The 25,949-nt window shown below is 42.3% G+C and overlaps 1 protein-coding gene across 1 annotated transcript; it reads right to left on the bottom strand.

Moving 5' to 3' along the window:
- Window positions 1-13,204: 13,204 nt before the first annotated feature.
- On the bottom strand, window positions 13,205-25,715 carry egln2 (egl-9 family hypoxia-inducible factor 2). The gene is made up of 6 exons (XM_079165880.1): window positions 25,583-25,715; window positions 23,599-25,091; window positions 16,474-16,593; window positions 16,159-16,295; window positions 15,197-15,264; window positions 13,205-15,056 (listed from the first exon to the last, which is right to left on the bottom strand). Exons 2-6 carry the CDS (start codon window positions 24,865-24,867, stop codon window positions 15,004-15,006), a joined length of 1,647 nt encoding a protein of 548 aa, XP_079022006.1. The 5' UTR covers window positions 24,868-25,091; window positions 25,583-25,715; the 3' UTR covers window positions 13,205-15,003.
- Between the last annotated feature and the right edge of the window lie 234 nt (window positions 25,716-25,949).

Here is a 25,949-nt window from a genome sequence, read left to right as displayed (position 1 = left end):
AGTCAATCTAATCTAATCTAATGTTGTACCAAAGGCACACAGCACAATAATCATGTGACCTCTGAAAGTGGGACACGGTCGGATTTGGCAAAACGTGTCTCAGGTATCGTGAGAACAGGTGAGCAACAGGGGCACTACACAATAAATAAGTTGGAAAGGTGGAGTCAGAAAGGAAACTTTATACTACAGCGTAATGTACCATCCAGTAACTGAATGCTACTGTCATGGAGCAGGACCAAGGTGCTATACAAAAAGGCTTTCACTGACTGCAAGCTCACCTCCAAGGGACAATGGAATTTGTAAGAATTCTACCAAAAAAAAAAGAAGCTTCCATGAGAATGTGTGTCCATAAACAACATGGTATAGACAAGGAATGTACCGAGTCAAGAAAACACAGCATGTCTAGATTCCAGCAGCAGTTGTTATACCTGTATACCGTCCAGAAGTGACGGGAAGGCTGCTAAACCCTGTCTGATCTCGTAGAGCCTTATGTGACCAGGAGGGCCCCCTGAAATGATTGACGGATTTACTCTCTAATCAACTCACATGCCCCATGTGTCTGTTACAGCCTGCCTTTCATAACCACTGACTTCAAGTATAGAGAGAGAGAGAGAGAGAGAGAGAGAGAAGCTTTGGATCTTAGGGGTCTAATTAAATGTTAGTCCCTTTATGCCTGCTGGCAAGGGGACAAATAATGCCAATTTGTTTGCTTTTAATGATTCATTTATTGACGATTGAGAGCTTGAAGGCCTGTTGTTTACCCCTTAAAGATCAAGTTATGTGCAAAGCTTCATATAGCTGCAGCATCTTTTTTTAATCTTCCCCCTGCCCGACCAAATACAGTCTATATACTCTTTCTCACACTACCCTCCCCCATTCACAAACACTTTGGGTGAATTATCCACACACTTTGTACATATGCACGAGGCATCTTGGTAAAAAAAAATAAAAGAACCTGTTTAAACCGCACCATGTGTTGGAAAGCTTTTTGTGTGTCCCAAATGTTCTAGTTTCAAATGTTTAACCCTGCACTGCTCCTCCCCTTCCACCACGGTTTTCCTTTGCTTTGTTTTTGCTCTAAGGCCTAGTTATTGCGAAATGCTGACAGATTGTTTTGTACCCATAGGTAATGTATTTTAAGTGCATCTGGCACATTTTTTCTGTTGTCTCTTAAATGTGGAAGATCTTGGCAGCTAATACTGTATGCTAACAAACAGAAGTAATGAGATCTTGCATTGCCGTTAGCTTTTGATTTAATTATCATATCAGGAAAATCCTCCTCCTCTTTAGTCTTGGATGCTTCTGTTAAAAATAAAGGACAGCAATTATGCTTTCTGTCCCCTGCCTGTCCTCACAGTTAGTCATTTGATCTTTCTGCATGCTCCCTCTCTGACCACTTGTAATAGGTGGAGTGAGTTACCTAGTGGAGGTAACTGCAACGGTGTAGTCAAGGCAGGTCAAAGCACACCCTGCCTCTGCCTCAGGACACGGACGGCCATCAGCATTCCCTCTGTGCCGCTGAAAAAGGAGGACAAAAAAAACAATACAAGCCGCTCATGTGCATGCACGTCGTCACCACAATGTGTAAAAGTGTACGTGCACACGTTTTTGTCACTGTGTGTATTTAAAAGACCTGCATTAGGCTGAGGTCAATCAATAACACACACAGAGAGGAAAGCAATCAGCTGGGACTGGTTGTCCTCTGTGCAGGCTCACTGCTTTTCCTGCATAGTCATGAACGCAGCTAATTCTTCCAACAACTTGGACTGCTTTTTTGTTTTGATTCTATTCATAATTCAGCCAACACCTTTTGAGCAATGGAATCTAAAATGTTTCAGTCGTCACCTCCCTGTGAGTCAAAGCTTTCCTGCCCTTACATATGTCCACACTAAAGGTCAGACCCAGGTATGAGGTGCAAGTGACATTTATCACATCTATGACACTCAAGGACACAAGAACACAAACACACAAAGGTGTTGTCAGCTGGCCAGGCAGACACAGTCTTCTAGGACTGAGAGTCACAGACAAAGATGCCATCCATACTCTCATGAAACAAGTCACTTTCCTGCACAATTACTGTCACGCCCTGGATCACCTCTCCAGTCATTTGCTTTTGTTAAGCAGGTCTGGTCAGCCAGTTCCAGTCCAGTATTAGGAACAACTCGGAAACAGTTTACCTGGTATTTCTCAAGATGAATATCCTAACTATAATTATAATACTTCTGGTGTGACTTTAACATGTGGGGGAGGTTAACTGTGGACTAAAAACACATGCAGAACAAAATCTGTCCACAGGACATTTGCAGGGAACATTCAGGCCTGGGAAGTACAAGCTAGACTGACTGAGTGAGGGCTCTGATTTGCTGAGATCAACACGCCCTTCTCACCACGACCCCCCCTCCCCCTCCCCCCTTTTTCTTTCCAGCTCCTTTACCCACAGACTGCAGCTTTGGAAGTCATACGATACTGTATGGCATGGAGGAGCTCAGAATTTCTTCTTTTCATCAGCCCACCCTCTCTCTGACTCTCGTTTTTAACCTCCTACTCTGTTCTCGTTCACTGGCTTTCTTTGTGTAGATAAAGACTGGGCCCAAAGTACAAAAAGAGCTGAGGAAAAAGGCGCAATTGTTCTGTTTCTCGTGCCACTTTTACTGGCTTCTTTTAAGTCTAAAATGTCAAGAAAGACTCATAAAACACATCTGTTCAGAGAAAGTCCCAACCTTTAGGGTTGTAAAGGTTTAATGCTATGGAGTGAGCCCATTTGTCATTTGTGAAGAATACAACAGCGACAACCTATATTGCTGACTCACTGTTACACAGCATTCAAACAGTGACTGGCATTTCTCTGTTCTCTTCATGTGCAGAGTGCACAGCCAGTCATGAATGGTGTTTTGTGTGTAGAGCATACAGGTTGCAGAACACAGAAATATGTGTTCTTCTGCAGAGCCTGCTTTAGTTTGCCCATAAAATTAGGGGCTACTAGAGGGCAACTAGAATATGTGGTAGATTTCGGGGGAAAGACTACTCTGCCCGATCAAATAGTATTCCAACGGTTCATCCATTCATTAAACACAAGGCAACTGAATCACCTTCCATAGGTGAAGAAAACTGTTCCAAATGGACTGAAGCTGGCTTGAGAGTGTTATCGTGTTAGCTGTTTTGATTTTTGTAATAACATTTTAGATTGAATTACAGAAAATCTCCTTTGTATATAACTGATTGGTAAACGTAGCACACTGGTCTCCAGTACCTCACTCTGCAATTAGTTATTAGACTTCCTCACAAACAGGCCGCAGGCAGTGCGGATAGGCAACCACACTTCCTCCACCCTAGTGTTGAACACCGGAGCCACCCAGAGGTGTGTGAGCAGGAGAGGGGGGTCTCCTGCTCACACTGTACACCCACGACTGCTACCCCAAACATGAGGAGAATTCTGTTGTGAAGTTTGCAGATGACACTACTGTCATTGGCCGGATTACAAATAACGATGACACCTCAAATAGAGAGGAAATCTTGTAGAGTGGTGCCCAGAGAGCAACTTACTGCTCAACACCTCAGCATCAGTAAAACCAAGGAGCTGTTGATTTAAGAGATTGATTAAAACCGCCCAGAACATCATTGGTCCATCTATCAAGCACCAGTGATATTGGTGACAAGAGGTGCTTAAGAGGCCAAAGGATATTAAAAGACAAGACCTGTTCACACAGCTGCCCTCTGGCAAGAGATACAGAAGTATAAGCTGCCGTATCGCTAGACTACAGTGGAGTTTCTTTCTTTAGGCTGTGAGAATTCTAAATTCATCCTTCACAACCCACATGTATCGTTTGATGTTTTTTGGGGAGGGGGGTTGTGTGTGTTTTCTTATGTGGCAAAATGGGACTACAAACTACATTTTGTTGCTCAACAATGACAGTAAAATGAAAGGTTTCAAGCTTACCAAGTCACTATTATTCCTATATCAGGACATTACAGTTGGCAAGCTAAATTGAAACTGAATAACTGAATCTATTCTATTGTATTGCATAGAACAAGCCAGGGTCCAGGCCCGGTGTTATATTTATTTATCTCCTCTCCTCCTGCCCCTAGATCCCTAATAATTGGAATATCTTCTCATTTTAGTTTATACCCTTCATAATCCCTCAGTACATCCACAGATACCTTTCTCAACAATATCACTAGCATTTTAGTCCTTCAATATTGAGAATGAAAGGCTGTAATCCAATACCCTGATGGCGACTGCTGAGTCAGTTTAATATAGTTTCAGTAGTCAGCGCTATAAAGGATTCTGCTCTAAATGAAAACACAGTTGGAGGTCTTGCTACACAAACACTAGCTTTCATTTACGACGTAATACAGCTGGATTTGCCTTGTGCTTGTTTTCACTGGGATTTCACTGATATAGAGAGTGCAGTGAGCATGCAGAAGGGAAAAAAAATCTCCTAATATCTGCTCCCTCAATCTCCAGATTAACCGTTGTACATCCCCCATACATTTCACTACGTCTCTCCTCTCCCTGCCTCTCAGTGCGTGCACCAGCATGGCAGCCTAATCCCCTTCTGCAGCCGATAATGCCTGTTAGCTCTGGCTCTTAGCTGCAATAGTAGATTGGATGAAGCACAGTGCTGCCGTGTCGGTTAGATAAACTGCAAAGTAGGTATAATGTGTACCTTGTTTACTATCTTAGTTTGCCTTGTTAGCATGCACAGATTAGCTCCTAGCCTTAAACACTACAGCTGAGGCTTGTGGGAACAGTTTGGTGTCATAATCTAAAGAATTGAGCAATTTAAATGTAAGAGATAATATGGATCACCAAAGTCTTTACAATTGATGAAGGGTTCGTTATGTGTGGACCAAATTTCATGACAATGTATTTGAGAGTAATTGAGATATATAAGAAAGCAGCAAATTCTTAATTGAAGAACCTGGAACCATCAAACAACTCAAATGTCAACGATTTTTAAAATAGTTGCAGATTAATTTTCTGTGATTAATTGATTCAATTGTTGCAGCTCTAGTTGAGACATTTCAGTCCAAACCAAAGTGGTATTGTATTGTATTGCTCGTCCGAACATGGGACATAACTATCACCCACTGCCTTTTTAAAACCAAACCTGAAAGAATCTTGCTGAGGGGGCTTGCACAGACAGGCGCCAGAAGAGGCAGGGCTTGTGGGGCCCGGTAGAGGACCGGGCCGAGGTCAGACAGACGGGTCAGACAGTCTAAGCCTACCCCTGTGTTGCAGATGCCCCTGGGATAGATGCTCCGACTCACCCTGTCCCGTGAGAACAGTCACACTGCATGGCTCCCCTGGGACGTAGAGACACACTCACATCCATGTATAAAGTCTGTCTAGCGAACCATCCTTAACTATGTCTGTCATTCTACACACACACACATGAACATGCAAACACAAACACTATACTGGACACTATACACAATCAGTGCGAAACATGTGAATGCCTGTTAAACAACCTGCCTAGTCAGATCTTAAATGTGTTACTCCCTACATGCACACAGACACTTTGCTAGTGCATGTGCATGCAAAAACATACACATGCACTAGCAAATACAAGATGCAGCCGTATCGTGTGTGCTCCACATATGCGGATATGTGAAGAGACAGTCTATTGATTTAACCATAACAGATATACAGCCCAGGAGAGATGGCAACAACCACCTGAAATCACTTAATTATTCTGAGGTATGCTGGGTACGAGATCCATCACCATGGCAACTACATATGTGACCTCAGAGGATCAGAGGACGGAGCATGAAAGACATAATCCTGATATTTCAGCTTGGACATGGGGGATAACCATTAAACAGGACAACCATTGTTGCAGGTTTATGTGCAATGATGTCCTGCTGATTTGTTTGTCTCTCTACAGGAGGATATGATTACAATACTGTTTGAGTGATGAGAGTCAGCCACATAGCCAGAAAGACACAGTGTTCCTTTGGCACAAAAGGTAGACCAAAGAAACAAACTATTGTACGGTCTATTGCCACTGCTGTCTCAAACTGAAACCAGAAATAAAATAAAAATAAAAGGATTCAATGGAAATCGGTGAAATGACCGATGATGAATATTCTAAAGTCGTCAGAGACATCCTTCTCAGCCGTGGTGCTTACATGTGTCATTCTCCAAACATAGACACTATAACCAATATACACACAATATAGCAAATGTGCACTGCCTCATGCTAATATATGAAGACATTGGCTGTAGTTACACTTTTCTTTTTAATGTGACTTTTGTAATCAGATGAACCAGATCTTAACTCCCTTATGGACGCATATGTGAGTCCGCACTTGACACTTCAATGCAACTTGCCTGATCGGATGTGATCGGATATTTTTCATGGTTAAAGGACTACCTCAGCATTTTGTCTGGCTTATCGGATCCAAATGCCAGATTTGATCTTGGAGTGTAAATGTAACCGCGTCCTGAGATTTGACTGCAACAAAAACACAATCCACCAAAGATGATTATATTTGTCAACAATACTATTCAAATGATGTACAGTTGCCCGTCATTATGCATCTTTTAACTAACATGGAAAACACATACAAATGCCAATTTATGCTGTATCATTGTACAGAAACCAACAGCCATAAGTTCCTATTGTATTTTTTTAAATGATTCATCATAAAATTTGAATTGATCATTTTGAAACCTGGGTCGGGGTGCCTTGGAGTGATTCCCGTCAAAAAAGCATTTTGTCTCTGTTGGTAACTGCATCATATTCCCTCACTCAATTACTGTCTTCAAACCTGTTGTTTTGTCCAACCAAAAGATATTCAATTCACTAGCCTTTTGTGTAAAACAAGGAAAAGCATCAAATCCTGACATTTGAGAAGTTGAACCAAGGAATATTTGCAATTTTTGTGAAAAGTTGTAGTTTCATTTTCAGTTGATCAACAAATCGATTAATAGACTGCAGCTCTAGTGCTAAGCAATTGTTTTTATAGCGGTATCGGAGTTTAAGGCGTATGGAACATGCAACTTTTAAACAACTTCTATGTACTTCAAAGCCACCAGGCTCCATCTTTGACAGGAAAAACTATGTTTGATTGGGAAGAGGACCAAGAATTCCCAGTGTTTCTTGGCAGAGCGGACAGGGTACATGAAAATAAGGAAATTAAATACACATGTTCTATATCTACTGTCACTGATTGAAGCCAGACATAAAGAGGTTTCTTTCATGATAACGTGTGTGTGTGAGTGTGTGTGTTGACGAGTTAATTCAACGCAACAAAATTCTTGTGGTAGCCTTAAACTAAAACACAAAAATGTCTTACAGACATAAAGATGACAAACAGGAAATGCCCCCTTTTGCTGCAGGGTGTGGTGTTACATGGGAAGTTATTACCAATAATAATGAGTTAATGTCATATGGGATGGAAAATAGAGGTGGAAAGATTTTCCATGGTAACTAAACTTATTCATGCTATTATTTCAATATATTAATTGTACTATTATTTTGGAATGTGATAAAATGTATTACTGTGAAAATGCACCGAAAGCACATTTACAAATATATATATTTTGATATCTTGCCATTTTATCAAATATTATATCATTTTTATTATATCATAATATAATAAAATATTATATTTTATACATGCGCTTTCTGTGCATGGGCAGAAAGCGTCCGCTTTCCTGTCTGCGCATGGGCAGAGTGCTAGAAATTTAAATTCTGAATGCGGGAATTTTTTTCACTCTGGGGGATTTCAGTTGGAAGCTCCGGCATTGCCATCTGTCCACAGGTCTCAGTTTTCGGTAAGTAAGCAATTTATAACCATATGTGTGTTATATTTGTTCTAAACAGAGTTGTCTTTACACTTTAAAACAGTGTTTGATAGAAACAAGCATTTAGCTGACACTATCAATTGTGTGTTTGCTACTTTAGCTAACGTTAGCTTAGTTGCTACTTTAGCTAACGTTACAACAGCTAGCTGAGTTGTGTAGTCATTGTCTTGAGTCGTATGTAGACAATTTAAAGCTTCTATGATTTATAAAGCAGCAGGATCACATGTTCGTGGAAAACACCCCACCAGTGATGAAATATATGTTTGACCTGCACTGGTAGGAATATTGTCATATCCTATTGATATAGTTCCTCAATGTTAATCCTAATTTACTGTTCAAAAAAATTATATTGGTTCAACAGGATTTCCTTTGTAGTCAAAATAGAAGAAAATGTTGTATGAATATGCTGTGTGACATCATCTCTCGTCTCTTCTCTTAACAGATGCTGTTATTGCGGACTTTCCCGAAACCAGAGCCTCGGATGTGCGAGCGGCCATCCGGAGGAAGTGCAACAACGAGCATTTTAACCTAAAAAAATGAACATGTTCGTATTTAGAGAGCAAGAGTTTGGGGATGTTTCAGTGTTCTGTGTTTTAATGTTTTAATGTTTTGCTCTCTGTTCACTATATTTCTCTTTTTTTGTTCATAAATGTGTGTTAGTCAATGTTATATAATACTATTTTGGTTCGTGTATTATAAATATATATTATATATATATATATATATATATATATATATATATTATAATAAAATATATTTGAAATTCAATAAAGTGTTTTGGATTACTATCTGGGAAGTTCATTCCGTATTTGGTAATACATTTGTAATATTGTAATGTATAATAGTATGTAGTGTACAAAGTAATAAGAAAGTGTACTTTCTTAGTAATTGGAATAAGCCAAAAGTATAACTTTTGATATACTATTAGTAAAATATATATATATATTTATATTGTGCTAATAGTATAACTATTGGTATACTATTAGCATATTTTAAATATACTTCTATTGTACTATTAGTGTAATATAAATATATTTATAAAACACTTATAGTATATTTCAAATATACTTCAAACACAAAAAAGTATATTTTAAGTTGGCTATAAGCATGTTTATTAGTACATCCACAGTCATATACTTAAATTGTAATAAGTATACAATAAGTTGTTCCAATTTAGTACACAAAAAGTACAAAAAAATATACTTAATACACTTAGAATTGTCCACAACTACTACTTAATTACTACTTAAGTATATTAAGTACAAAATAAGTTGTTCCAAAATAATACTCTTTAAGTATACTGATGATAAGTAGGGCTTCAAGTATACTCGAGTATACTTAAGTATACTAAGTTTTATAATAAGTTTTACTTATTTTTCGCCTGGGATGAGCTCTTTTCTTAGTTTTTGTTAGTACACAAGCTGCAGCATTCTGAATCAGCGGATGATTATCATCATGAAAACTGTGCCAGCTATCAAAATGCCCATTTGGCACAATAAAGTCCAGCGCTTTGTCTATGTTTTAAAATTCAATCATTTTTCTACATAAAAGTATAGCTAGTCATTAAGAGCCCAAATGTAAGTGTTTTTTTTAGCTCTCTTCAAACCAAAACCGCCGTTCACCCGGGGGTTTCCCGATTCTCAGGAAAATGGCTGGCCGATTCTCTGATAAAAGTCATCCCGATCAGGCCGCATGTTTTGATGTATTTTTTGAGCAAGTGTTGGCAACGCTGTGGGAGGAGAAGCGCGTCAAACTTTTGTACTTTTGTACTTTGCTATGATGATGAGGCCCGCAGGATTATAGTCAGTGTGCTGTGCACAAGGCTTTACAGCCTTGTTGCGCGACAGCCACACTGAATGAGCTGAAATGAACGCAACACAACTCTCATTAACTTCTCATGTGAATCCACCTGAATTCCAAGGTCAGAGGAGGGAGGGGAAACGAAACAAAAGCATGTATTGCATGAGACATAAGTCAATGTCTGCTTGACATCCACTGGAGCACATACAGAAAATGTTTTAGGAATAGCATCCCTGCTGTTTTTGCTTTAATGTTTAGATATGGATGCCTTTTCCTTAATCAAGACAAGAATGTCAACTCGTCCTTCCGAATCAATCACACTCAAATGCACAGAAGAATAATAGAGTAAGACCAGGACAGCCAGAAAACAAAACCTTTACCATTTCTGCTCTCAGCTTGAAAGAAAACTTTAATAACTTGTGTTATGTTTGGTGCATATTCACAATGTATTTCTGTACACTATGCTCTTCTCTCTCCCGCTCTCAAATTCTCCATTAAAAGTGTCTGTGAAAGTTATTTAGAGGCATCATCAATATAGCGCTGGCACTTTTTTAAATGAGGCACTTGTGAGGCTCAAAACATTGTCAGAATTTCAACGTCATTGCATACACAATAGAATATCATTAGATGATTGCACTGACGTAGATGGTCTGTCGCTACTACTATTCATTCTATTTCAACTCGTTCACATTGTCAGGCACACCCTGTACAAACCACATGCGTTGTACGTTATGTGTCACACACACACACGCGTGGGGGTGGTGCCGGATGGAACCACAACAGGTGGATCCATGTGAGAATACAGCAGATACAGTAGGCGATGTGGACGTGGAGGCACTGTTGAACCAGGTCCACAGAAGAGCATAACATTCAAAAGTAAGCCTAACTGAAAATGGAACAGGTTGACATAATCTGCTCAGGAATCTTCTTGGTTGTTCCAGGGTTAGGGTGTTAAAACAACTCCTGGTATACCTGAAAATAAATAGCTACAAATTCACCTGATAAGCCATAATAAGCAACGCTATATGTGGCTGGGTGTGCTATTTGCATAACCAGCCATAGAGACATAACAGCATGGTCATGGTCAACTATTTATAGTAAGAGTAATAGTTTGGAAGGATTGCATCATTGTGACTTAAGTGCAAAAATACAATCTAAGACCCCAGTAAAGACCCCAATAAAGAAAAACATTTACTTCCATGTGATGCCATGCTTGTTGACAGAGAAGGAAGGATGTCAAAAATGTCATATGCTGTAGAGTTATAGGGTGCCAAGCAAGTGCAGACTGTGGTTCCATTATGTGAGTGCACATGCTTTTAACTGCATCTAATTTAACTGTGTGTGTGTGTGTGTGTGTGAGATCACAATACATACAGTCAAGATAAAAATGGATGCAGAGATGGGGCAGAAATTGCATGCAAAGCTTACAGTAAGTCCACAAAGACTACCATTCATAAACTGTAGTGCACATATGAAGACTTTTCGTGTTGTGTACTGACCTCTGGCGGTTACACATGACACTGCAGGAAGAATTAGCCCTAAACTGCTATAAAGGAAACAAGCCACAAGGTGGAGAAAGATGACAGCAGCAAATGTGCCATGTAGTTGTCTGAAAGACACCCCCTCAAGTCAGATACAAATCCTTTTTCAAAAAATGATGAAGGGTTTTATATGGATAGGCTAATGCTCCTGAAAGGGTAGCCAATACAACAGATTACAGGAAAGCCACTTCAGCCTCTGCAGCAAATGTATGAGCCAAGGCTTCTCAACTTACATTTCCCTTGTTAACAGAACATCAGCCATGGTTTCATACAATGCTGACCTCGCTGTTTATATAAAAGACAAAGCAGGAAAGACAATCATATTCTAAGACGTCAGGGGAATAATCATTAGGATATTTAATCAGCACACTTGAGATTTTACCCAGATAAGTTTGGCCCCTTTTGTTCAATAAAAACAAAGTACGAAAACATATTCATTATATATTCTCAAAGTAAGGTATTGAGAAAAAGCTATTACTTAAGTATCTAAAAATGTAGACTATTTTGAACAAACCAACTCACACAAATAGCCACGTTGTATTGGAACAACAACCTAGCATTGAACAAAAGCATATTAGTCTCCCAGGTGGCGTCTGGATTCCCTTTCGACCATGACAAAGTGTCTTGAGTAGTTCATGTTTCTGGTCAGACTCCAGGAGTGTGCAAAGTAGAGGAGGAAGTCGGAAGAGTGCAGCCAAAACAACAGGGTCACAAGGTGCATTGGCTCAGTGTGTTTTTGGAGATCTGCAGGTTATATTTACAATTTGTTTCAGGCTGTTAACTTGTTTGGCTTGTTAATACGCACAAAAAAGTGTGCGTTAAGAGAGAAAGTGGACTGTAGTACCGGTCTATTTTCCCCTGAGGGAATTTACTTATTGTTTCTTTGTGCACTGCAGTATGTGTGTATACTACTAATGAACATCACCTGTGCCAGTAAAAGTGTGTTTTAAGGGGCTATTTATTTTTAGCAGAGTTGTCTGTAATAATGATATTGTTGCACCATCATTTGATATAACTGAGAAGGTCAGGGTGACAGGTGGCAGGTTTAATCTCTAAATTGTGGGATATGTATACGATAGTGAAACTGCCCATTGCTATTCCCCACAGTCCAAAGTGTCGACCTAAGATTATTAACGTTAATAGTTTTTTCTTAATACATTTTTTTGTTAATGAATCTCCTCCTGACTGACTAACTGCTCAACTGACTGACGTTAATTGTTTCAGGCTTATAAGTGATGTGTGGCGTAAGGTTACGGGACTTGAGTGCAGCTCTGTCTGAGGTTTTTAGCACTAATTTCATTGTCTCTGCTTTACAGCCAGGGGATTTACTGTATGGTTCAGTCTACAGCTCTCCTAAATCCTGCTTCTACTAGGCTAAATTACCTTCCCAGGCACCAAACCTCTGACAAAACATGCTAATTTTAGTGAGGAAAGTCTATGGCTAACACAACAGTAGCAGCAGACATCACTCGTAGGTGTCTGAAGAGCCCTTGTAAAGCTCAAAGTGGGTGGCTACTGTCGACTAGAAAGCCCAACTTCTGGCTAATCCAAAAAATGGGCAAAGAGGTGGATCGTCGGTGGAGCTTAGGTGGGCATGTAACTTACTCAAAAGATTCACAGTAAGAAAACGATTGAAACTGAAATGGTTGGAATTTGCCCTAAGCAGATAAGTGATAACTCCTCTGACAGACTTATTAAGAGGTTGTCAATGATTATTTTGAAAGCAAGTTGACATTCGTGCCAAATTTTAAGAAATCCTCTCAAGGTGTTCCTGAGATATCGCGTTCACAAGAATGGGTCTGACATGACATCACAGGGACCTTGACCTTTGACCACCAAAATCAAATTTTGAGCTCAAATTGGAAGACATTCCTTCCAGCTGTTCCTGAGATATTAGGTCCACTAGAATAAGGCTGTTGTCGGCGCGGAGGCTTAAAGATGTGTCTGGCGCGGCTCTCTTGGTCTCACTTCTCTGTTAAAACTGGGATTCAGCTAAGACATTATTCCCAGTAAATCAATAACAAATTCTTTGTGTACAAAAACAGACGGGTTTTAATTAAATACGACAAAATGAAGAAAAATAATAAAATAGGAAAACAATTTCCATTTGTTCTCATTGTTTTAGTTTCTATTGCGTTTGAATGACCACATAATCCACAGCATAAAGGCATTAATCTACATTCATTCACACACGTCATTTCAAACAATAAAGTGCTAGTTAGCCAATCTAGAATACACTGAGACAATACCTGCCACCCTCTTTGAGACAGTGGACATTTAAACATACATGTGCAAGTACATTTTTACACAAAAACACTCAATCACACACATGAGCAGGCAATAGTTTAACCCTGCAGTTCACATAAGTATATGCTTAACTCTGTGCTTTATTCTGTCGATGCTCTTTTGTTTGGGTCGGTTTGTCTGACAGTGTCTAGACTGCTGATACATACTGTTTCCATCTCGTAAAGAACAGATAAGAGTCAAGCTGGATGTGCATACAGGCTAATGAACGCACACTGTTTCATCAAACCCTGTTTTGACCGCTATTACTGGAAAGTCCCTGTGTGAGTGTGAGCCGTGTCATACAGACCGAACTCCACAGTTATGTAGTCTAGGTGCAGTCTTGAAAATCAGTTTCAAACATTGCAACTACTATAAAAAAAGACATCCATGCTGGAATATTCAGCGATTTTTTCAGCCGCAATACCATTTCGAGGCCGTTTGTAAAATACTTTTTTATCCAGAAATACTTCTTGCACTCTACTTAGTGAGCCATATTGAGTTTAACTAAAGTGTAAAGTTCACCTCATGCAAGTTTTAAGTGCGTTCCTGTTTCGAGTCAATGCTTAAGGCTGGATGCAAACGGTAATCATGTTGAAGTACATGGGATTCATTGTTTTACTTCTTGTTTTTACTGTGATATTGAATAAAGAATGGAGAATCGTGGAATTGCAATGGTATTGGTATCGACTACTAACTGCTGTCAAAACTCATATCATTGCAGAGCTTCGTGCAGTGCATTGATTCGCTCAGCCCCTCCTTGCCCCGCTCTCTTTCACACAAACATCTGTTGCCCCCCTGAAATCTTTTTTCCTTTTCGTCCAGATTCTGTTCTGATCCGAATTCTGTGTTTCCATTTAAATTTTTCTGAATTTGCCGTTTTATGATGAAAGCACTTCTGTCATCAGAAAGAGTGTAATAATTTTCAACAATTCATTGAGAAAGTATTCAAATTTTAATAAATATCAGTGAATTTAATGTAACACAACATTGCACTATTTTTGAATCAAAGAAAGTGTTTCAGTACAGTCATAAAACTAAATATTCCCTCCGCCCACTCCATAGTAGGGCCAGCACGCCTTCACAATAGTGGGGTTCGTAATATTGCCGCCGGAGTGGAAATAAAAAGGGACAACCCCATTGATTTCAACTCCTTGCACCCTTTTGTCCCCACACTGTCTATTCACTGATTCATGATTTATGCTCCTTGTGTTTGAACTGAAAAATGACACCAAAACAGAGTAAAACAATGCTTTCTCAATACTCAACAACATCACTGATAATCAAACAGAAGAAAATTCAAAAATAAAATAAAATGAGGGATTCTGTTTTTTTTCAGTTTGTTGTTTTCGTTCATTAAGTTCATTGTTTTGCCACAACGCGCAATTCTGATCTCACCGTTGTCACACAATCCAGTCCATTGTGCTCTATAACTGCGACGTCTTTGATCAGCAGCTCGATCACATGAGAGTTTTATGGCGTCTCTCTTCTTTGATCGCGACGTTCATTAGCAGTTCAGGAAGGCACATGATACTTTCAGAGTGCTCTTCAGTGATTAGATGAGATTCATGTCCTGCTGTTTTGGGTGACAGGCACTTGAACACCTTTCTGTCCTGTTGCTACACAAGCGATAGAGAAAGTGCACGTTAGACACGTAGGCTATGATATCAAGTTGCACCAAATGAGACCAGAGGTGATAGAGTGCTTTAATAAAAAGGAGAGAAAGTGAAACCGACATTGAACTACGACTGAAGCTTACCCAATCTGTACTTCTCTTTAGCTTCAGCTCGCTCTTTGGCATCAAAGTACCAAACTGTGATGGCATAGCTGTAAACACAAGAAGCACATAGAGATCTTGTTAACACCGCGACAAGAGCTAATCGTTTTTGTCGGTACAATATATTAACTGGGCTTATGTTTAAGCACTGTGCAAGGGTTGTATATTCACACCTAAATGTAGCTTAGAAGTGATTTAAAAAAAAAACATTGATTAAAACAGCAATAAATGTTCTTTACGAAAAAATGTTTGTTCTAACAATGAACAGCAGACTACAGCAGGTGTCCAGGGCAGCAGAGGGTTAATTTCTACAGTTTCTAGTCTCTCCAGTGGAGCTGTGTTGTTTATTCCTGTCTCTCGTGTCGGTGCCTCTCCAGCACGAGTCCTGCAATCGAACCTTCCTCCCCTCTCCCTCCCAACGACCCCCAACAGGAAACACGTACTTCCTGCCTCCGGCCCCACCTTGCCCCCCAGCAGTCAGATGGAGCGGAGGAGAAGAAAAGCTGGAGTCAAACAGTATGCGTCATGTGCCCTCGATGGACACAACCACTTGGTCCTACGATGCAAAGAACAGTATGTGTGCAAGTAATAGCTTAACTAATTCTGTTGAGTAAATAGAATTTGTATCTAAATCACTTTTTAACCGATTTAAAATAACCATCACTGATAGAAGTAGAAGATAGAAGAGGCAGGACTGTGTGTGTGTGTATCTTCTGCTATTTAACATGCTGGGCTTGTTTATTAAAAATGCATAATCAATCTACTTTTGTTTTCGGCGCAAACTGTATTTTCATGTGTACTAAAATACGCTAGCTATATACGGGCAATATTGGCAGTGTGCCCCGTCTCTTCCCATGCAATACAAACTCATAACATAACTTTATGAGAGTGTGTGTGCATGAATTGTACATACAGGAGCCCCAGCGTGCTGAAGAGATACTGACCGAGTGGCGTAGGCTGGCTTGACTTCATGTGGGTTTCTGCGGTCGGACCAGAAGATCAGCAGCCGGTCAAACAGAGGTTCGATGTTGGCTACCACATTTTTGCCTTCAGGGTAGATCTGCAGCAACCCTCCTTGTTTCTAGAAAGGGCACATATACACAAAGCACACGACACGGTCAAACAAGTCACACAGACATTTCCTCCTATCATAAGGTGTGTTTCTCGCTCTTTCCCTCTGACATGTACTCATGTTTCTAAAGTTTTTTAAATGAATAATTTTCAAAACGTAATTAATATTGATCTGATAAATGATGCACCTTGACGTCCCAGTTCTTGTTGAGATAGTAGATACATGTGATGCAGCGTCCGTCACCGTTCGGGTTGTCAACATGGCGGACGTAACCCGCTCCATTCCCTGGGTAACAAGCAACCATAGCCTGAAACAGAAGAAATGGAATTGTCAGCTGTGTTCTCCCACCATCAACAAAAACACAGTAGCAAAAAAAAAAAAGAATCATCAATCTGGTTGAGATGGCTGTGATTTAAAAAGGAACAGTGTGTAGCATTTAAGGGGATCTATTGACAAAAAATGCCCAGAACAGACAAAGCAAACACCGGCCATTCAAGTTTTCACGTCGGACACCATAGTTCTCCGACACGCTTGGCACACGGGAAGTTTCAGTTGGTTGCAATCTGCAACCAAACCCTACACACTGCTCCTTTAAGGTACCTGTTCTCCCTCACCGTGTGGCTCTCCCACTGCTCCACCGTAAACTGTTTACCAGATGTACCATTTGCATACTTAACACAATATCCCACGATGTCATTTGTGATAAACGCACACGCCAGTCCAGAGAGGGAGACGGAGCAGAGAAACGCGTCACGAGTTCGGCTGTTGTTTCTCAGCTACAAAATGATCTGCAGATAGAGTATACACGTTCAAACAATGGTCTCGCGCCGGTATTTCCCCTGCCTGGTGTCTATGTGTTGGGAGGCTGTGAAGCAGGAGAGCTCCGCTTTCTCTGGGGGGAGTCTGAGGGAACTAAGACCTGCGTGAGAGCTCCTCAGTCAATGTGCATTCCAGACCAGAGCCACTACAGGACCATATACTGACAATGCACTGCACCCGGGTGAAATTGAGCTGAGCCCGTGTCACTATCAGTTCATGTATTCAGGCCGGAGTGTCAGTCTTTTCCTGCTCTGGTGAGACAGAGAAGGACCATGTGATTCACGGACTGACATCAGCCTATGTTGGCAGAGAGAGAGATTCTAGGTCATGATAGTTGGCAGCTTGTCGAGTAATAACCTCTCTTTTATCTCTCCGGGCTGACTATAAAAGAAGATACTGTCACTGTCTTGACTTATAACGTTCTGCACGGGAAGCAAAAGTTACAATATGAGGAGTCACTGCATCACTTCAGCTCTGTTCTGGGACACTATCATTCATGACTAACAGGCTCTGCACTGCTGCAGTATCGATTTAACTCGCCCCGACGCTATCATTCCCGCTGTTGTAATACAGTGGGAGAGTCTCAACCCTGAGGACATCAGACAGCGCTCACATAGATTATCCAAGACAAATGCACCTGTTCTTGTGATGTTTGTGAAACTCAAATAAAAAGGGACGTTTTGTCTAGGTGGTGGTTTTGCACACTGCCCTCCCCCCTCCTCCCCCTCCCGCGGTGTTTCTCTCTCTCATTCACAGCCAACTGAGTTTGGTTGTGTGGCGTGTGACTCTGTTCAGCCGCCCATTGTCGTCTTTCATTACTGACCAACGCTCGCAGTCAGAGCTCGTTAACCTCCGGAACCTTTGGCTCACATGTGCACGTAACTCATTTATGAAATTGAATACAAACTAGTGCAGTGCCCATTCAAGGCGTGGAGCGCATGCCGGGGGCCGATTGCTTGGCCCCAGGAAGTGCCGTTTTCAGCGTTCTTGAGGACCGCTCATCATTCAATGACTCCAGGGAAACGAAGACGAGTTCGGTTGCAATGTTTATCCAGTATATCCAGCGTCCAACAGCACACAGTGAACGTGAACAGTCAATGAGTCGCGGCCTGTGAAGGCCCACTGCGGACGACATGCTCGACTCAGTCGGCAGAGCCCTGAAGCCCTGCTGCCCCCGCCGTTACACAGAGTGACAGTGCTTGTTTATTCAACGTTATTCGTGTCTAAAAAGCAACAACTGCACCAACACTGCACATCCCTGGTTCCCCAGCAGTACACCCGCCAAGAGAGAAGCAGTGTAGATGAATGGCTCTCAAGATATGCGAAGGACATGCACACAAATGCACAGATTCCTTGCTTTGCTTTATAGTTAGATAAACCATGTTCAAGGATGTATTTTCTCTGTACATATTATGAGGATGAGTTTATGGTGGGCATGTATTCAAAGACGGGTGTTTTTTCCCAGTTTACAGCTTTTATCAAACTGGTAACTGTCGTTAAGTACAATTAACATGATGTAATATGCCACAACAGACAGCTCAGCTCTAGCCTTCAGCATAAACACACAGACACAGACACACAAACACACAAACAATGTCTACATCAAAGCTTGCACAGATTCAGTCAGACAGCGTGACACGGCACGTCTCGATCCTAATCTGTCATTTCTGTCCTCCTCGCTCCTTCGTCTCCTCCGCTCACGGATCTGTGCCCACAGCGGGTTAAAGTCTAATTGGCACCAACCACCTGTCTGCCAGGCACCATCGTTAATGGCCTAATGGCATCACTGTGTACATACTCAGAATGCCAAGGTGACGGCTGGGCGGGCAGAACAGGCTGGCACACTGCGACGATCATCAGCACCGAGCAGAATTTTATACAAATGTGGATAAATTAAACTTTGTCACTCCCAGCTTCTGTCTGTGCTGTACTTCCTGGCTCATATCATGGCCCATTAATAAGCAAGAGTCACCTCTTAGTTACTGCTTTTATAGGCCGGATAATGGTTATAGTAACCTTTGATCCAAGTGAGTGCCACTCTTACACTTAACATCTGCTAACATCTGCTAATGTGCCCAGGCTCTTAACAGATTTATGGTTGGACCGGTTTAGAGAACTGATCTGTGTGTGTGTGTGTGTGTGTGTGTGTGTGTGTGTGTGTGTGTGTATATATGTGCGTATGTTTTGAAGGTTGGTAATGTCCGTAGATTGGAAGTGTATTGTTTGCACTGATACATGAGAAAAAAGGTTTAAGTACTTGAAAGTTGCTCCCATTTCAGAAATATTCAACTGTAATCTAATTTTCATATTATGTTCGGAAAAAATGTGCTCAGCCCCTATGAGTCAATTCTGCCATGGCCCCAATTGCACTCGTTATGCATGAGTCACCTCTGAACATTAGCATGGAGAAACGCAGAGTGTGTGTGTGTGTGTGTGTGTGTGCGTGTGTGGGTGAATACATCTTATACTAATGCTAACCTGTCTAAAGTGTGAAGTGCATTTTAAGGCTGTAACTAACGATTATTTTCATTATTGATTATTCTGATGATTATTTCTCAATTGATCAGAATAGTTTTTTTTATCAGAAAATAGTGAAAAATGTTTATTAGAATTTTAAATGGCTACTACATTTAAACAGAAACAGAAAGATACAACAAAATAAGAGAGAAAAGCAGGTGGGGCCAGATAATCTTTTACATTTTCTACCAATCGACTAACTGAGTAATCTACTAATTGTTAATGCATTTAGACTGTAAAAATCACAACAAATTATACTTTAAAACACCAACTGGACTACTCAATTCAACCAATTTTTCATTGAAATGTTTATTGACACTAATGTCCCAAAATGCCATGAGCAACGAATATTGAGAAATTATTGTATTAAAACGATACACGAGAAACTCAATTACGAAACGTCATCGATGCAAATTCTTTGCATCAAGTCTTTGTTCCAACCCCCGGCAACACAAACTGTGGGACGCGGCAGGAGGAGAACTAGTTAACGTTAGCTGTTAGCAGCCGGTGGGCAGCACAGTCCTGCTTGACAAAATCACAGAGCTAACAACTACAATTAAAGGAGGTCCCATTGAGTTATATTGTCATGAGTTCAAGCTCCGCTCAGTTAAAATACAACGTTATCAAGGTGTGTTCCAATGTAATCTTGTCTTTGGCAAGAAACTTGAATAAATACAGCTATTTGAAGGAGATGTGTTCACAACAACACAAAACATATATAAGAGAGGAAATTAGGGCCTGTTTAACTTCCTAACACTAGCTCTAAGCGGCCCATAATATATATGCGTTATAGTGTGTTGGTACTGCACCAAAGAAATAGCCAAATAAACACAAATGATGTCAGTAATACAATCTTGGAAACACATATTAACTGGTAATGATATGATGGGTCTTAATTTATCTGAACTCAGACTAAACTAATACCAAAAGGTCTCTCTATCCATCATCCGTCCTTCTATAGAAGCTAGGTCTGTAGCTGCATTGTGTGCGTTAGCATATGACTCCTAGCTCCTGCCTGCATGGTGACACAGCCGAGCTCTAGGAGGGGCATCCGAGGACAAGCTGCTGCAGCAGACATTCTCATTATGCCGATCTTCTGCTGCATCGCCCCGTTCAACGCTACCCTCCCACTCCTTGCTCCATACCCTACCCCCCCCCCCCTCCCCCCCTCCTCCACCCTCACTTCCAGACTATCCCCTCCCCTTCATGTCTCCTTCCCTGCACAGAGTTTCGTCTCTTCCCCACAATACAAGACTTTTCCACCTTCGCCGTTTTAAATGAATTACCATTGCATTGTTGACGCCGTAATCCCTCCTACTCACAGCTGCTGACTAACAGGAATCAGGGTACAGAGGTCATTGCAGCAGTATTTTAGGCATTGCCAGCCCCTCTTCCTCTTCTTCTTCTTCTCTACATCTTTTTCATACACAATGCAGAGCTCCACTCTGTATGGGCCTGTTACCAAGGTAACGGCTGGGAAATATTTGGTCTAAGTGGCAAACAGGGCGGTTGATAAGATGAAGGAGAGAGGGAGTAAAGGACAGGAAATGGGAAAGGAGGTCAGAATTAAAGACAGGAACAAAAACGAAGGAGCGGGCAGAAGAAAAGGTTTTGGGGATAAGGAGAAAAACACGCAGTGACCTTCTATGTGGATGTACTTTCTCTCCCCTGCAGTCCATCATTGTATCTATTGCTACACTGTATCCTCCACTCCTCTACAGGAACACCAGCTAGGACATTTTGTACTGTGTGCAGCATTTCACTTTTTTACCACACTAAGGCTAAACGGAGAGATCTGGCCAGGGAACAGTTTGGCAATAGATCAACACACATTCAATCCTGATAAGCGTCTGGAAGGTATAGACAGACAACAGTGCAATCTAAAAAAAGTTGGCAACCATCAATACAAATTTGGCAACCGCAGAATCATCTGCCCGCGTTTTAAAATCCTGTTCAAGGCCCAAGAGACCACTTCTTCACCTCATTTAAGTATGACGAATAGCCGCAATCAAAAGGACACAAAGCTCGAGTGTTTCACGAAGCCGTCCTCTTCTTCAGGACAAGCAGGTGGATCGAGGCAACGGCTTTGATGCGTTGTTGATTGCAAGGATTGAATCCACTTCAGTCACGAAAGGATGCTCGAAGCGTCAAGAGATAAAAGAGGGCTTTTGTATCTTTCGCTAAGAAAAACAGTATTTGTGCACAGTACAATGCTACTCAGCTGAAGACAGAAGTTCCAAGTATTTTGCGTTTGAAAAGTCTTGATCTTGAAAAATGAGACCCGTTCGTTGTAGTCCCTTATCTTTCCGGTTTTGCTGTCATTGTGTCACAGGCTAGGCATGGATCTGACTTGAACAAAACTCATTCAGCCCATATTCAAGAGAGCAGAAGCTGCTGGTGTGAGGAAGGCCCAGCCAGTTGCTGTTTAAACACTACCTCGAGCAGACGTGCACTGAGGGCAAGATGCTATTATGTATATGCATTAAATGTGAGTGATGTATCTGTATGCATGTTTGTAGAAGATTTACTCAACACTCTTGTTTATGACTACAACACTGTTGTTGTTTGCTGTTGGTGATCCCTGCACTACTGTTTTTTACCTAGCTAGTTAATTTAATTTAAATACCTTTCTATTTTATTGTATATACTGTGCATTTTTTATTTTCTTTAAATATATTATATTCTGCTCTGTTATCTTATTGTATTGTATATCTTTCATCTTTTATGTTTACTCTGTAACTTCGCTTGCTGCTGCTACAAACACATTTCCCCCTGGGGATGAATAAAGTATACATCCATCTATCTATCTATCTATAGCTCAATTGATTATGCACACACTGCCCGAGGGACCTATTGTTAGCGTGCATGCAACAGCCTTCCCAGAATTTCCCCTTGAGGTGCATTAACATTGCGTCTACTTTTCAGATCGGATCAGACACGGTATTCATGAAGAGCCCTCCTGGATTTATTTTCTGCATGGGACATAACCACAGTTTGACCGGGTTTTACCTGCGTTAAACTTCTAGTTACAGAATACAGAGAGACCGTTTTCTCCATGTTACAGGGGAAAATATTAGCGAGATTGGGGAGCAAATAGATTCAGGATGGAGGATAAAAAAACGCGCTTCTGTCAGAGCGGCTCACCGACTTTACTGGTGTCGGTTAACCCAGGACTACGTCACTACAGTAAGTTTAGAGGTTTCTCTGTCCTGCACACAATGTCCATGACTGTGTGCAGGACAGAGAAAACGACTAACTGCCAGGTCATGTGGACTCTGATTAAATAGAAGAATTAAAAAACGTCATACGCTGCTGTTTAGTCCAGTCTCTGTCTTAGGTGGTGTGCGGCTGCATCTGTGCATGGCATTTGAAAAATAGCAATGGAGAGGAGAAGCTGGGGGCATGCAGTGTAGTCACGGTTAAAGAAAAGAAAACATGCGGCTCACCTGGCATGAGATATGACATAAAGGAAATAAACAAACGCACAAAAGCTTCAGCGCCATGTCTGCGTAGGGGGAAAGTTGTCTTCAAAGACAGAGATATAGTGATGGCAGAGGAGATACAGTGAGATTTTTTTTCATCTGGGTACTGGTACGAAGGCATGGACAGGCCCTAAACCCAGAGACATGGCCAGTTTAGGGAGAAGGCTCTCGGCCCGCAGCCCCCGGTATCAAGCTTGTATGCGCTAGAAACACAGCAGGGCCCATCCGGACATCCTACCTGACGCTCAGCGCACTCCCCCACTGTGATGTGTGTGGGTGTGTGTGTGTGTGTGTGTGTGTGTTTGCCTGCCTGCATTAGAGAAGCAGAGATAAAAACGGAGCAGACGTGACACAACCAACCATTTGCTCAAAATTGGTGATGGTGATGTCACCAGACTGACTGGCATGTTTGTAACTTGTGTTTTCTCCGGCACGAAGATGGAAAAACTGCCCCGACTTCCTCTCACCTGACCCCACCCTGTCCCTCCTCTCACCTTAGTGCGTCCATTGATGACACAGTCCCCCAGCTGTCCATTGGCAGCGCTGTGCATGACGGCCTCGTCGATGTAAGCCATCAGCGCCCCGATGGTCTCAGATCCGGGCTCTCGTCCCTCCACCCAGGCGATCTGGTCGCCCCGGATGTTCCGAGAGGGAATGCCCTTCTGGCTCACCAGCTGCCCGCCCCGAAATTTCCCGCTGCGGTTTAGGACTTCTACCTCCTCCAGCACCCTGCCGCCCAGCTGGGGGCCCAGGAAGTTGTCCTTCACACAGATGCCATAGTATTTCATGCAGGGGACGATGTACTGCTGGGCTATGTGATCTGCTGACCAGCCAGCCCCCGCGGGAGACGGCGGGGTCAGGATGCAGTGAGCCTCGATGGGGGACGTCTGGCTGGGTGCAGCTGGTGGGCCTGAGGAGGCCACTTTATGTTCGTTGTGCTGGTTAGTGTGAGGGGTGATGGGAGATTGGGCAGTGACACAGTGCACGTGATTGATAGTCATTTGGTTGGAACCGTTGCTACAGTTGACTGTGTCCCAGAGCGGGGCGACTGCTTGGGCCACTCTGGAGGCCTCTGAAGATTTGTGAGCAACAATTCCATCTGTCAGCCTTCTCCGCTTAAAGTCCGACTCGCCCGAAGCAAAAACCTGGTCAACAGAACTTCCCAACCCCAATGACCCCATTATGAGACCATTAAGAGTCCCTGACCCCGTGTCCCAGTTCTCCCCACCTCTCCGTTTCTGTTGTTGCGCCTGTCTGGCTTTCAGGTCACCATTGATCCTCCTCATCAGTAAAGGGCACTTCTCATGAGCTGTCCGGTCCCCGTTCTCCATCAGACAGGCTCTGCTGGTGAGGGGGTACATGGGGCCACCTGTAACCCCCGCCAAACCCTTCACTTGCGTCGGGTAGCCGTTCGGCGTGTGAGCCAAAGCGTTTGCGTGGCTCCCCTCCACGGTGGCAGATGGAGACACCACCCCGCCGTTGTAGAGCGGCACGCCGGTTTTGGGCTGCTTCGTCGGGGTTGTGATTGCAGCGGAGTCGGTCTGAGAGGCCAGACCGGAGAGCAACTCCGCGGCCGTTGGACTCCCAACCGGCGCCGCGCAGAAGCCGTTGAGCCCCATGTCCGCTCGATACGTGTGGTGAGTCTCCGCCGCTCCGAAGACGATCTGCTGGCCGCTCGTCCTTCTCTCCCGCGAGGCTGAAACGGCGACGGATCCGCGGAGAGAGCTTGGGTTTAAAAGGTCCGCGTGTCCCAAGCTCTCCATTTCACCTCGTCATCTGCTGGATGCGCACATATCTCACGTCCTCGCTTCATTTTCTAGCCGAGCCGCTGCTTTCTCCGATGGAGGGAATATTTGTCACAGCCGTTTGAAGTTTCATGTCAAAGTCCTCTTGCATTTATTTCACCAATCATGCTGCTGATTAATACCCTCAAGTGGAACACTTGTGTGTGTCCGTCGTATAGACATTTTGAGGCCGTGCAGGACATCTGTGGAGAGTAAAATGATACACTTTAAGCCTATTAATAGCACAGCGCAGACCACTTGTGAGGTGAAGTAAATACATCTAGTATTTATATGGTGCAACATTCATTGGCTACAGGCCCAGTGAAAACTAAACAACAACAACAACATAACTGAGTTAAGTGCATGTCTTCTCTACGTTATTTATTACAGATATCCCAGCTGTTAATTCAAGTCATTTACACTGAAATCAGACTGAAGTTAGAAATGTGTCAACAAATACAACATTCTTCTGTAGCCTAAACTTCTGCTGTGAAACACCTATTAAAAGTCACATTCCGTCTGTCCGCTATTGATGACCAACTTTGCTGCCTTGTGATCCTTAAAATTAAGCGTCAACATCAAATTATTCAGTCAGTTGAAACACAAATTTCAGAGTGTAACATATATCCGATGTGCTGCTGTGATGTCAAAAAACAGCATGTCCAATTTCACATCACTTCAGTCCACAGCTTACCTACGGCAGCTTGCAATGCAAATCCACAGTGAAGCGTACGTGACAGTCTGAGAGTACGCATGTTATTTCCGGGATTGTCTTGCCCGCGTGCTCCCCATCCAATTTTGTTGTCCGTTATAAATAAAACCCAGAGGCGGCCTGACACATTAAACTCAACCGAGGCACGGCTCGAGTCACACGAGGTGCCTCACCCACCCCCTCAAAAAGGGCTCTCTGTTGTATCGGCGAGTTGCCCCACTTTCTGCCTGTCACCCACAACCCTCCTCCTCCTCCTCCTCCTCCTCCCACAGCACGCTCGCGCGCGCGCTCTCTCTCTCTCTCTCGCTCTCTCTCTCTCTTTAAATAAATCAAAGTTAACACAAAGGTC

The sequence above is a fragment of the Pholis gunnellus genome (genome assembly GCF_910591455.1).
Source record: "Pholis gunnellus genome assembly, chromosome: 9".
Classification (NCBI taxonomy): domain Eukaryota; kingdom Metazoa; phylum Chordata; class Actinopteri; order Perciformes; family Pholidae; genus Pholis; species Pholis gunnellus.
Note: the sequence above shows the minus strand (reverse complement) of the source record. Positions and strands in the feature narration are given on the sequence as shown.

Coding starts and splice junctions, on each gene's coding strand:
- egln2 (XM_079165880.1), bottom strand. CDS start 24,867: ATGGAGAGCTTGGGACACGCGGACCTTTTAAACCCAAGCTCTCTCCGC. Junction 16,296..16,473: donor ACAAGAACTGGGACGTCAAG/GTGCATCATTTA, acceptor TGCCCTTTCTAG/AAACAAGGAGGGTTGCTGCA. Junction 15,265..16,158: donor AAGCCAGCCTACGCCACTCG/GTCAGTATCTCT, acceptor TTGTGTTTACAG/CTATGCCATCACAGTTTGGT.